At 34.2% G+C, this 13,500-nt stretch overlaps 1 protein-coding gene across 3 annotated transcripts in view; it reads right to left on the bottom strand.

Annotated features, from left to right (window-relative positions):
- STAM (signal transducing adaptor molecule) overlaps nt 1–13,500 on the bottom strand; it is an 82,248-nt gene that overhangs the window by 36,732 nt on the left and 32,016 nt on the right. For 2 of the 3 annotated variants that reach the window (XM_078075188.1, XM_036097072.2), the window contains 2 exons: nt 1,520–1,595; nt 1,340–1,435 (listed from right to left, as the gene is read on the bottom strand). In XM_078075188.1, coding sequence (XP_077931314.1) covers nt 1,340–1,435; nt 1,520–1,570 — 147 coding nt within the window. In that variant the 5' untranslated portion in view covers nt 1,571–1,595. Of the gene's footprint in view, nt 1–1,339; nt 1,436–1,519; nt 1,596–6,808; nt 6,981–13,500 lie in introns of those variants that run through there. The other variant, XM_078075187.1, reaches the window with a different exon arrangement.

The raw sequence follows: 13,500 nt of genomic DNA, 5'->3' as shown, positions 1-13,500 counted from the left end.
GGTCAGAGAGATGGAAATTTTCAGAGTACTTTGCAACTAAATGAGCTTTCTACATCAGGAAGACACAGAAAAGTACTCTGTTTTGTGTTGGCTATTTGCAGACCAATAAAAAATAAGTTGGAAAAGAGAAAATAAATGATACAATTCCTTTATTCCTAATCTCTGACTTTTAAAAATATGCTTGACTGTGTATTTTTTCCAAGTTGTTTAATTATCCAAGGCCTGGTTTGAGGCCCACTGTATGTTAATATTTCTAGAAACTTCATTTCTTCAAAATAACATCTCCCCCTCAAGTATAAAAATCACTCTGTTCACTGTAAAACATTTGGAAAATGAAGAAGTCCTTTCTCTTATGTGTAGCTGTTTGCTTTTCAAAACAGTTGTTTGTGCTACTAAATACAAGTTTGAATATCTCATTTTCAACTAAATTACAGAAAACATTATACTAAAATCTCTTCATAAACAGTCATACATTTTGATGGACATTCAGGACATTAAAAGAATGATTATTAACTAGTAGAAAATACCTAAATGTAACTGAATAAAGCAAAACAGGAAAAGAACCATAATCATGCTTGACAAGGAAATACAGAAATTCTGTAAAGAATTATGTAAATTATCTCATTTCTGTACTGTTTTCTACTAAAACCTGGAAATAATCATTTTCCCAAAAAAATGAGGCATTTTCCCTTTTAACATCTTAAAATTTTTCTTGATTATATGATATCCCATCCTCCCTCCTCCCAAGAGTCAGAAATAATTACCTGTAGAATGCACAAATTTTTACTGGGAAAACTCATACATTACTTAGTAACTTCATTTTTTTTAATTCCTTGAATTGCATAAATTGTATTCTTTATTCTACATTCAGTTAAATAAAAAGCATAGCATTAAAATCCTGCCATGGTCAGGTAGTGGCCTTACTCATGTCACAATGAAAACAGTGTCATATTTTGGCAGTACTTCTGTTCTACATTGGGAAAATACCTCAGTGGCTACACAAACGGTTACAAAAACTGTGCCTAAAACAGACTGGTATTAATTAACCAGATGGAGAAATACATGTATTTTCTTATTAGATGAAAGGAATGATCAAGAAAACAGGTTAAATATACTCTAACCTGGTTTAAAAAAAAAACAACAATTCTCCAAGTATATAAATTTATAGTCTCTTCAGCAAAACATTTACTTTACTTACATACTGGATAGACAGAGCCTAGGAAGGATTATAAAAAAAACAAAGCACAAACCAGTCCTTTGTGATTTAAAACGTGAAAAACTGAACAATAAAATACACAAAGAAGACTGTGCTAATTCATTTCTGGAAATAATTCCTTACCTTGTTTAGTACGTTGCTCACCTCACTAGCAAAATCTCTTGAACATACTTCTAAATGAAAAATTTTGCCACAGTTTGATACACATGCTCCTAGAAGCTAAAAGTATAAAATCACAAGTTAAAATAAGGGCTCAATTTTAGCAGATAGTTTTGTGGTAAAACTTAAAATGAAATCACTTACAGTCAGAGCCTGCATAGCAACATGAGGATCTTTATGGTTCACCCTCCTCATAATAGACCGAAGACAATCTTTAGGTCTAAAAAATGAGAAATGTAACAATCAATTAGTAGTATATCCAGGTTTTTCGCCCCTTAACTATAATAGGCAATAGACTACTATACAAAAGGTAGACTACGGTAGTTTAATTTTTATTAATGACACAAATGAACAGTACACTAACAAGTTCCTTTAAATTTTTCAAATAAAATTAACAGGCTCTCTTCCTTAGCAATCATAGATTAGGCATTTCACACTAATCCTGGATGAAAAAAAGTTCTGAAAATGAAATGACAGACCAAAATTTCCACTTCCAGTCATGATGGAATAATTGGAACTAGACTTATACTCTTGCTATAAACAATGAGAAAACTGGAAAAATATATTTAAAGTATACACTCAGGTCACTGTTTGGGACATTAGGCCACAGGCAGTGCTGAATAATCTCTAAGAAGGAATATAATTAGATAAGCCAGACATTTGCCACAACTTTCCACTCAGAGGCACTTTCCAGATACCAGTACAGACTTTCTGCCTAAAGGCAGTTTCTGAATCCTGGTGCAGAGATGGTGATCCCAAGAAGAGAATAGTGATCTCACTGAGTTGAAGGGAAAGAAATCAGAATTCAGGGAGGCTGAGGAAGCTAGAATTTGCAAGACAGAGTAGAAGGAGCTATATGAAGAAATAGTCCTGGATACTTGCAAAGGAGTCCACTTAGGTCTACTGTGGAAAGAACCACACATGCATAGATTAAAACCTCCTAAGGCTGAGCAAAAAGTGACTGTGAGCTGTATGCTGAAGAGTTCCCAAAGCTCACAGAGTTGTCAGAGTTCGTATCAAAATGGAAAGTCCTTGTTAAATATATAGAGCATCCTGTGGATACACAAGAGTTTAGGCCTTGGTACTGGGACTGAACTATCGAAAAGACTACTCTAAATCCATCCTATAACTACCTAAAAACAAGCCACAGAAGGATAAAGTTGATCCAAATGTAACGTATGTTCAGAGAGAATAAAGTCTAATACTCTTTAACAACAACAAAACCTGGTACTTGATATAAAATTCATGACACTAAACATTCAGTCAAAAATTATTAGATATGATACAACACACAACTAGGAGAAAATTCAGTCAACTGAAAATGAAGAAATGAGAGATAATGGAATTAGCAATCAAAGACTCTGTATAAACTAATCTAAGTATACTCAAGGATGTACATCAAATCATCAACATAATGAGGAAAGAAATGGTGTAAAAAGGATAAAACTTAAAAAAAGAAAATACTTCTGGAAATGAAAAATGTTTTTAAAAAGAATTAATCAGATAAGAATAAAAGATCAGTAAACTTGAAAACATGCTTGAAGTACATGAATTTAAGTACAGAGGAAAAAAAGACAAAAAAATTTAATATAGAACCATCACTAAATACATTTTTAAAAGAGAAATGGAAATTTTAAAAAATCACAAAAAATATTCAATTGATATATAAGACAATAAACAAAAGTTCAACAGAAGAAACATATCATCTAGAAAAATGGCAAGTTTTAACATTTTAATCCAACCATATCAACAGTTATATTAAATGAAAATGGTCCAAACACATCAAATAAGAAAGATTGCTAGACTGGATTAAAAAAACAGGACTGGGGGTGTCTGGGTGGCTCAGTCAGTTAAAAGTCTGCCTTTGGCTCAGGTCATGATCCCGGGATCCTGGGCGCTTCTTGCTCAGTGGGGAGTCAGCTTCTCTCTATCCCTCTGTGTGTGCGCGCTCTCTCTCTCTAGCTCTCTCTCTCTCTCAAATAAAATCTTTATTAAAAAAAAAAAAGCAGAACCTACCTAAATGCTCCCTACAAGAAACTGTTTAAATATAAAGACATATGTAACTTAAAAGTGAAAGAATGGAGGAAAGAAAGATATACTAAGCAAACATAAACCACAAGAAAGCTGGGGTAGCTATATTAGTATCAGGCAAACTGCACTTCAAAACAAGCCACATCACCAGGGATATAGAATAAAATTACAAAATGATAAAGGGATCAATTCTCCAAGGAGACATAATAGACCAAGATGTATAAGTCTTATTTAAAAACAAAGCTTCAAAATACATGAAGCAAAAACTAATAAAACTGAAGAGAGACAAATCCACAATTTAGTTGGAGATTTCATTCCTTTGTTAGAAATTGATAAAACAATTAAATAGAAAAATAGGTTTGGGAACACTCTACTCTACAATAGAATATATATCATTTCCAGTACATACAGATTATTTACCAAGACAGACCATATGTTGAACCATTAAAAAAACTTAATTTTTTAAAAAACTGAAATGATACATGCTATGTTGTTAGACCATGATAAAATTATACTACAAATGAGTAATATGAAGAAAACTGGAAAGTCTCCAAGTTCTAAATAACCACAGTTGGTCATAATACATTATCCTTTTTATATATCATTGGGCTTGATTACAGTATAATTAAGGATTTCTGTACCTTTGTACGTAACTAGTCTATGGTTTTCCATTCTTTATTTTTGTTATTGACCTATCGCAGGCCTCATAAAGTGAGTTTCAACAAAGAAAATTCTGAGCCCAGATGGCTTCACTAGTGAATGGTACCAAACAAGTACCATTATGCTAAATATACAAATTTTTTGTAGATGTCCTTTAACAGGTTGAGGAAATTACCTTTAGTTCTTAAATTAATGAAAGATTTTGTTACAAATGTATACTGAATTTTTTCAAAGGAACTTTCCACATTTATTGACATGATTCCATGGGGTTTTTTCTTTAGTCTGATGAGATGGTGAATTACACTGATTTATTTTCAAGTGGTGAACCAGGCTTGTCATGCCTGGGATAAATTCCACTTCACTTTTCTTTAAAGAACCAGCTCTACTTTTGAACTTTCTCTACTGTTTTTCTCTTTTCAATTTCATTAATCTCTGCTCTTATTTTCCTTTCTTTTCTTTTGCTTCCTTTAAGTTTGTTCTTCTTGTTTCTTAAGATAAAAACTTAGATCACCGACTTGAGAGATTTCTTCTTCTAATATAAGCATTTAATGATATAAATTTACCTCTATGGATTGCTGTAGCTACATCCTACAAGTGTTGATATATTTCATTTTCACTTTCATTTCACTGAAAATACTTTCCAACTGCTGTTGTGATTTCCTCTTTGACCCATAGGTTATTAGCCCAAAATGGAGATAAAACATAATCATAAAAAAGTAATTGAAAAGAAAGAAAACTGAGGAAAAAAGGGAACAGAGATAAAACATAATTGAAAACTACTAGCAAAATGGAAGCTTTAAATCCAACCATATCAATAATTACATTAAATGTAATCTCAACACTCCAATTACTAGGCAGAGACTGTCAAATTGGATAAAAAAACAAGAAACAAGTATATGCCAGCTATAAACTATCTATAAGAAAATCTATTTTCTATAGTTATAATAGATAGTTTATCTTATACATAGATAATCTAATAGATTAAAAGAAACAAGACAGAAAAAGACATATCAACATTAATCAAAAGAAAGTCAAGTGGCTTCAACAATTTCAAACAAGATAAAAAGGGACATTTCATAATAATGAAAGGGTTACTTCTCTAAGGAAAACATTAACAATTCTAAGTGCAGAAGAGAATTTCAAAATATATAAAAGAAACCTGGATAGAAATGAAAGGAAAAACTGACAAATCACCTAGAACTTCAACATACTCCCCTCTCAATAATTTGACAGTATAAGTAAAACAAATAAAAATTATGGATATGGAATAACTGAACACTACCACCTACCTGGACCTACTGAACATTCTACTCACACATGGCAGATAACACAATTTTCAAGTCTATAGAAAATTCACCAAGATAGATCACATTCTAGACTATAAAACAAATGGTAACAAACTTAAAACCATACAAAATATGTTCTTCGACCACAACAGAACTAAACTACAAATTAATAACAAAATGATTGCAGGAAAATTCCCAAATGTTTAGAGATTACACACAAATCTAAATAATTCTTACATCAAATGAAATCAAAGAAACATAATTTCACTGAACTAAATGAAAGCACACTATCAAGTATTCTGTATAAGAACGTTCATAGTGGCTCTCTTCATAATAGCTAAATGGAATGCTACAATATTTATCCTTTTGATAGTGTTTTATAATATTAAGTAATGCAAATGTTCCTCAACAGATAAATGGATAAAAAAATTGTAATATATTCATACAATGGACTGTCCCTTGGAAATAAATAGAAGTAGTGATATACATAAAAACTTGGACTTAGCTCCAAAACATATTCTACACTAGATACAAGATTACATACTATACAAATTCATTTTATGAAATTTTAGGAAAGGAAAATTTAATCTATAATGACATAAAGCAGATCAGTAATTGCTTAGGACAGCAGGAACTTTAGGAAGTGATTAAATGCTCTCTATCGTGACTGAAGAAATGCTTATAGTATATACGTCAATCGCATCAAATCATCAAACTGTATACTTACAAGGAATGCATTTTATTGTGAATAAGTCATTTATTAGTAAAACATTATTTTTTAATACCAGGCCATGTATGTGGTAAACATGTATTTCACGGGGATGCTATATAATTAGCAGTAATAGTAATAGCAAGTAACTACAACCTATGGAACATCTATGTGTTCAGGATCTCAAAATTTTACATAAGGAACTCATTCAATTTTCAAAACATTCACAGTAAACTGGAGTCTTATAGTTGTTCAATTCCTTGCCCATGATACCTAAGCAGATAGTAAGTGGTACAAACAAGATTCCAACCCAGGTGTGGCTGAGTCTAAATACTCTATTTTCTGACCACAGAACTGTCTTGCAATGAACTACGATGATGGAAGGTGGGAGCTATTCATAGAACTCAAAGGATGATGGCCTCAAAATATTAATTCATTAGATTGAAATGGCGTTTGTTTTACTTAATATTATAAAACATTATCAGAAGGATAAATATTTTATGATTCCATTTATATGAGGTCCCTAAAACAGGCAAATTCATGGAATTTGGCCTTGACAAGTAAAACTCACCAGTGGCAAGGAAGAGGAGGAAATGAGAAGTTATTATTTAATGCACACAGAGTTTCTGTTTGGGATGATGAGCGAGTTTTGGAAATAGATAGTGAAAACATACACGAAAGAAAAACCCTTATCAAGGGATTTAACGACAATGGGCCCTGAAGAAACTGGCCAGTAAGAATAATTACCCTAAAAAATGTTGGGGCGCCTGGGTGGCTCAGTCGTTAAGCATCTGCCTTCGGCTCAGGTCATGATCCCAGGGTCCTGGGATCGAGCCCCACATCGGGATTCCTGCTCAGCGGGAAGCCTGCTTCTCCCTCTCTCACTCCCCCTGCTTGTGTTCCCTCTCTCGCTGTGTCCCTCTCTGTCAAATAAATAAATAAAATCTTTAAAAAATAAATAAATAAATAATGTCTTTAAGAACTGGAATACAATTACTAAACACTGTGATAGGGGCGCCTGGGTGGCTCAGTCATTAAATGTCTGCCTTCGGCTCAGGTCATGATCCCAGGGTCCTGGGATCAAGCCCCATGTCGGGATCCCTGCTCCGCGGGAAGCTTGCTTCTCCCTCTCCCACTCCCCCTGCTTGTGTTCCCTCTCTTGCTGTGTCTCTGTCAACTAAATAAAATCTTTAAAAATAAAAAAAAATTAAAAAACCCACTGTGATAAATTTTAAAAAGTCATTTTTAATAGGGAAAAATTAAAATAAAAAAGGATTTCTTTTTCTAAGAATGTTTCACTGACTGTTGGAAGCTTTCCTCTTAAAGAGCACGGAGAAAAGAGAAAAAAATTTTAATTATATTTATTGAATACCTATTGTAATATGTCAAACATTCATCTCTTATGATTCTGAAGCTCTTTTTCTATTGATTTTCTATGACCTTAATACTACCTGAGGGGCACCTGGATAGCTCAGTCAGTTAAGCATCTGACTCTTGATCTCAGCTCAGGTCTTGATCTCCACGTCATGAGTTCAAGCCCCACACTGGGCTCCACACTGGGTATGGAGCCTACTTAAAAGAAAAAAAGTATCTGACAGCAACATTATTAATCTGAAGAATTAATATACTGTAACACTATTATTTAAATTTTGCCTTTTTCTTTTTTTTTTTTTAAGATTTTATTTATTTATTTGAGAGAGAGAGAGAGAGCACAAGCAGGCAGAGAGGCAGAGGCAGAGGGAGAAGCAGGCTTTCTGCTGAGCAGGGAGCCCGATGTGGGGCTCGATCCCAGGACCCTGAGATCATGACTTGAGCCGAAGGCAGACGCTTAACTGACTGAGCCACCCAGGTGCCCCTAAATTTTGCCTTTTTCATAGTAGGACTTGTTTTAGGAGCCAGAATCTGTGACCCCTTGCTAATTTCTGCAGTTGTGAAAATCATGCCGACATATAAAAACACAAAATTATAATTTTAAGCACCAGTAAAGGCGAAATATAAAAGGGATTATCTGAATGCTAAAATTAAAACCATTAAAAAATAATGATCCAAAGATGATTTAGCTCAGAAAATGAACTTATTAGAAAATAATCCTCTATACTTGCTTAAATTAAATTTCTGATATATTGTTTATAAACCACTTTCATTTTTTTAAAGAAAGCACTCTAAATTCTGATGACTTTTGGAAAGGGAAGTAGGAAAGGGCTTTGAAATTCAACCTTTACTTTTTATTTTATATATTTGTATATTGTTTGAATGTTTTACCACAGCCAATTTCAAAAACCAAGGCAAAAGTATCTGGCACCAAAACAATCTTGGCTATTGCACCATAGAAAGGATAATGTCATAAAAAGTCAATTAGAATGCTTGTAAGTACTGAGGAATATAGTGAGTAAAACACAAAAGTGAAAGTGAAATAATATATACACATTTGATTATTAAATCTTACAATTTAATGAAAGATTATGGCTAAAATACTGTTTTTAAAAAGGCTTGAGTTATTTTTTAATATAAACCTATGGCTTTCAATATAAAAGTAAACAAAAATATTCATGTAAATAGAATATATTCATATATGTATATGCATATACTATGTGTACTAGCTTTGGTACTAGTGAGCTCACCTGGTACCCATACCTTGGCTTCTTTTTTTTTTTTATAAGTGAATTTAAAATAAGTATACTATGGCTATTATCCTCTCAATGAAAAAATGCAAGTGGACTATAGAGACTGTATAATTTATCAACTATACAAGTACCTTTCTGAGAGTGAAGGGATGCTAACTGGGCAAAGCTCAGGAACAGTAGGCATAAAGTGAGATTATCCAAGACAAACTACATGTATAGTCACATCTGAGACATGTAGTTCAGAAAAAAGGTGAGAAAAAAAGAGGCAGCACAGAATTTTCCATCTATCTAAAAGTAGAGCATTCCTGTAAAGACTTGTATAAGCCTAAACGGCCTAAAGGGAAGAAGCAATTACAATTTATAAGGAAAATGTTTTTAGCATTCCCAGACCCCAAATATAACCTCTCTTAGGCTTTTCTGATACCTTAGGACACATCCTGCTAATGGATGCACAAAGTCAGTCAAGATAGAGCAGATGCTCACAGACACAGCTCAAAGCTACGGTGGCGTGATGCAGAGATGCCGAGTGCAGTTCCCCGCGGGGAGCTGGGCGACGCTGCTCTTGCTGCCCCAGGTGTGGGCTACCTCTAAAACAGCTCAAAGAAAAACTGAAACCATTTTCGCTTCTGGCCTTTTTTTGTAAAAGTGAAGATCCCCTTCAAATTTCTTTTAGTTAGGGTAAACAGGTACCAGTGTAGGTCCTTCAGTAAGAGTGAAGTGGCGTAACACAAATCTTCCAGAAGCAGAGGATACCTGTACTTTCATGTGGCTGTGGCTTCTCAAGACTTTTTCTCAAATCACAGACCAACCAGAAAACAGACTTTTCAGGAATGTACACAGCTGCCTTGGCATATATCAGTTCTGATGAACTAAAGCATCAAAGTCAATTTCATTATTCACAAGTATTATTCCAATCCACCTCAACAAACTACTGTGGGCTTCAGCAGAGCTTTAAGAGGGGCCTCTTTTCTATCGAATCCTCTCTACTCTGTCTCCCATCATACCACTCTCAGTCATTTGGTTTCCATGTGAAGTTACAACTACTAAAATTAAGCTACCTCATGCTCAAAAGTAAATGAAAATTAAGGCGTGAACCCTCCTTAATCTTCAGACACAATCATCACAGAGTCATGCTACTGTGCTTTCTTTTGCAATTCAGACTTTTCCAGGTTCCCACAGAAAACAGAGAATGCAGAACATGAAGCTCTTAAGGCAATTCTGGAAAGGATATATTCTTTAAATGAATTTCATCAACAATCACTCCTTTGTTCGAACAATGATTTAATAAAACTTTTCATTCTTGCTCATTCATCTTATTGGAAAAGGACCCAGAAAGCAAGAACCCTCTACATAGAGGGCCATGTGTTTATATCAGTGCTAAAGGATACCGACCCTTATGATTAATCAAGTTTGGTTACCAAAACTGTCACACTGAATCACCATCTCCATGTAAATTACAATGGCACTGTGAAAAAAATATTCACCAAGTAGCAAGTAACTCTGCTGATAACGCTTTCATTAACTAATGTTATGCCATCATTTTCATTTTGGCTTTTATGAATTTTCATAAGCTACGTTTTACCACATCATGTATATAAAACAAAACCATGAAAGGTCACGATGAAACTAAGTCTTTATAACTACCCAAACAGTTTTTACATGTTAGCTGTTCTTATTTACAAATATCTACAAATGGGTAGAACTCTCTCAACACAGAATAACAATTTTCTATTCAAAAAGTCATAAATAAATGTCAGATGAAAGTAGTAAAGGACCCTTACATCACATTTTGCCATTCAAGTTCTTAACAACTGTGTATCTCAAGTATCAAAAATGGAATTTACTATTTTGTTTACTAAAATTCACTGTTTTGTTCTCATGATATATTCATTGTTTTGTTATCTAGGTCAAAGTTCTCATTCAATATTTACAGAGCAGGCCTCTGTGGCAAATTATATATTCCAAAGATAACCACAATAATAACTCCCTTTTTTTTTTTCTAAAGATTTTATTTGACAGAGAGAGAGAGAGAGATCACAAGTAGACAGACAGGCAGGTAGAGGGAGAGGGAGAAGCAGGCTCCCCGCCGAGCACAGAGCCCAATGCGGAGCTCGATCTCAGGACGCCGGGATCATGACCCAAGCCAAAGGCAGACGCTTAACCAACTGAGCCACCCAGGTGCCCCTAACTCCCTTTCCACATGCTCTTCTATGAAGTGACCTTGCCACTTCCCATCAAGAGGTGAAGTTTAATAACCCTCCTCTTAAATGTGGGCTGACCCCAGTGACTTGCTTGACCCACAGAATGTAGTACAAGTGATATTCTGAGATGTATAGTTCATAAAAAGCTATATAGAATACACCTATATCTCTTAGAACATCTGCTCTTAGGATGCTCCCTCTAGGATCCCAGCCACCATTCTGTAAGAAACTCAAGCCACAGGTATAGGCCTTGGCAAATGTTTCAATTGATAGCTCCAGCTGAGATCCCAGTTGACTGCCAGACATCAACTGCCAGCCATATTGAGCACCCATCCCAATCAGGCCTTCAGATATTCCAGTCCCAGTCATTAGGTGACTGCAAGTTCATGAGAGACTTAAAGCAAGAAGTGCTCAGCTGTTAACCCACAGAACAGTGAAGATAATAATAAATGCTCTTTTAAGCCACTAAGTCTTAGGGTGGTTTGTTATGTAGCAATAGATAACTGGAATCACCTCTAACAAAGTATGCTGACAGTTGTTAGCTTTAAATACTACTAACTTGTATTATTTAGAATTGTTTGGGTTTTCTTCTCATTTTTTTAAAATAAAATTTTAATAAAATTGCCTTAACTGTTTATCTCCCCATCTTGAGGGTTCCTGAAGATAGGATCCAGGGCTACATTGCTCATCCTTGGCTCCCTACTCCCTAGCCACGGCACATAATTATGTTCTTAAGTGATATTTGAGGAAACAAAGATAGGAATTATTTAGCTCCTACTGCTGCTCACCAGTGACTGAAGATAAAACATTTTCATTCTGAATGTTGCCTACAATAATGCCTTCAACATGGTTGATGCTCAATAAAAAGTCACTAAGCTAAATATGGAAAACACTACTTTTCACTGCTGTACAATACTTAGTATTTAGAATAACTGAATAACCCTCCTTACAAAGCTCTATTACTGACTCCTGTATGTCTTCCACTGAGTTAGTTTTCTATGAGAAAAATGTACCTGCTTTCATAAAATCTTGTCTTAGAATTGTAATAGGATCACAGTAAGGGAAAATGCAAATTAAGTAATGCTGGGAGGAGCATGGGATGTGAGGTAAGAGATTGATGGTAATAAACATAAATGAAGTATTTTGTAAAAATACATGCTAAAGATAAAATCTGCATGTGCATTAGAAGTCCACCAATGATTCTCATCACCCACCTCTGTAAAGGGTAGTCACTCTAAAAACCTTCTCAAAATTCCATTTTGGTATTTTAAAAATTTTTGTAAGACATATCTTCTCTTTTCTTTATCTTGAGATGGGAAAACAAAAAGATTGGGGTCAGGGATAGGGATAAGAACAGGGAAAGGGAAATTATTTTTCATCTTTCCCAGTTTTCCAACCCCAGAATAACTTTGTTGCTCTTAACTTACCATGTGAGAAATGAGCAGAGCACAAATCTCACCATTGTAAAATGTAAGGGAATAGTACCATTTCCTGGGGTGTGTTTCCAAAGTCAGGGCATAGGCAAAAATTGCAGTTAATTTCTCTTGATTAGGGAGTTACCTATGAGAAAACACACTCTGCCATCTCTCAAATATGCTCAACATAGGCAACTTTTCCTCAATTATTAGAGCAAAAATGTTACTTTCAGCACCCATTGAATAAAGTGGCTTTCATACAGGGTCATGTTGTTTTAAAAAAATGCATATACTGAGCAAGAATCACACTCGATGCAGTGAGATATTCATACTCTAAGAGAAATGAAAACTGTAATGGTGAGATGGCACATATGAGCTCACTAAATGGACAATAGGGACAAGTCTATAGGAAAAATACAATTTGAGGGGGCTACAAAGAACACAGTTAAATTCAGTTAAGATAAACATGCATATGATGCAGCTCAAATCTGTAGTCAGAAGATCATGGAAAAGCAAAGCTAATTTTGTATTCCTGCAACTCTCTTTTCAAAGAACAATGAAATTTCAAATCTCTTTAAATAGCCTCAAGTAAATCTCCAAAACTGTTACATTATTCATAGGTGTCTACCTACTTACGAGTATGTTGCTGTACAGTTATGACAGATAAATAGCTCAACGTTAGTCTCTAGTCACCAGCTAGTGGGACTCCCTGAAAAGGTCCTTCCATTAATACATATGGAAAAAGCCAAAAACATGTAATGATTCTGTTGGATAAAGGAGTCAAGATTTGTGACAACTTGTGCTTTATAAAATTTTGTTAAAAACCCTCATTTCAAATATGTCCCACTCCTCTACTTCTCATTTGAAAAGTATTTTTGTATCATAAAAATATTAAGTTAAACTATGATAAGGTTTTATATCCTTAAGGAAATTACTACCACTAAAAAGACAGTAAATTTGAATTCTAACTACTGCATCTATTAATCAATCAATGATCTTAGATCAATTAACTTTTCAAAATGAGGATACCACCTTCTTCATTATCCCCTCATGGAATCTGACAAAAAAAATAATAGGACATTTTCTTCAAAATATTGCAAATATAAAAGAAAAACAGAAAAAAAATAGTTAATAATAAGGTAAAACACAGTTAATGAATGTGCTTGCATAGTTAACCTCTAATCACCTACGAAATAAGA

Source organism: Halichoerus grypus, chromosome 6 (assembly GCF_964656455.1).
Source record: "Halichoerus grypus chromosome 6, mHalGry1.hap1.1, whole genome shotgun sequence".
Taxonomy (NCBI): domain Eukaryota; kingdom Metazoa; phylum Chordata; class Mammalia; order Carnivora; family Phocidae; genus Halichoerus; species Halichoerus grypus.
Note: the sequence above shows the minus strand (reverse complement) of the source record. Positions and strands in the feature narration are given on the sequence as shown.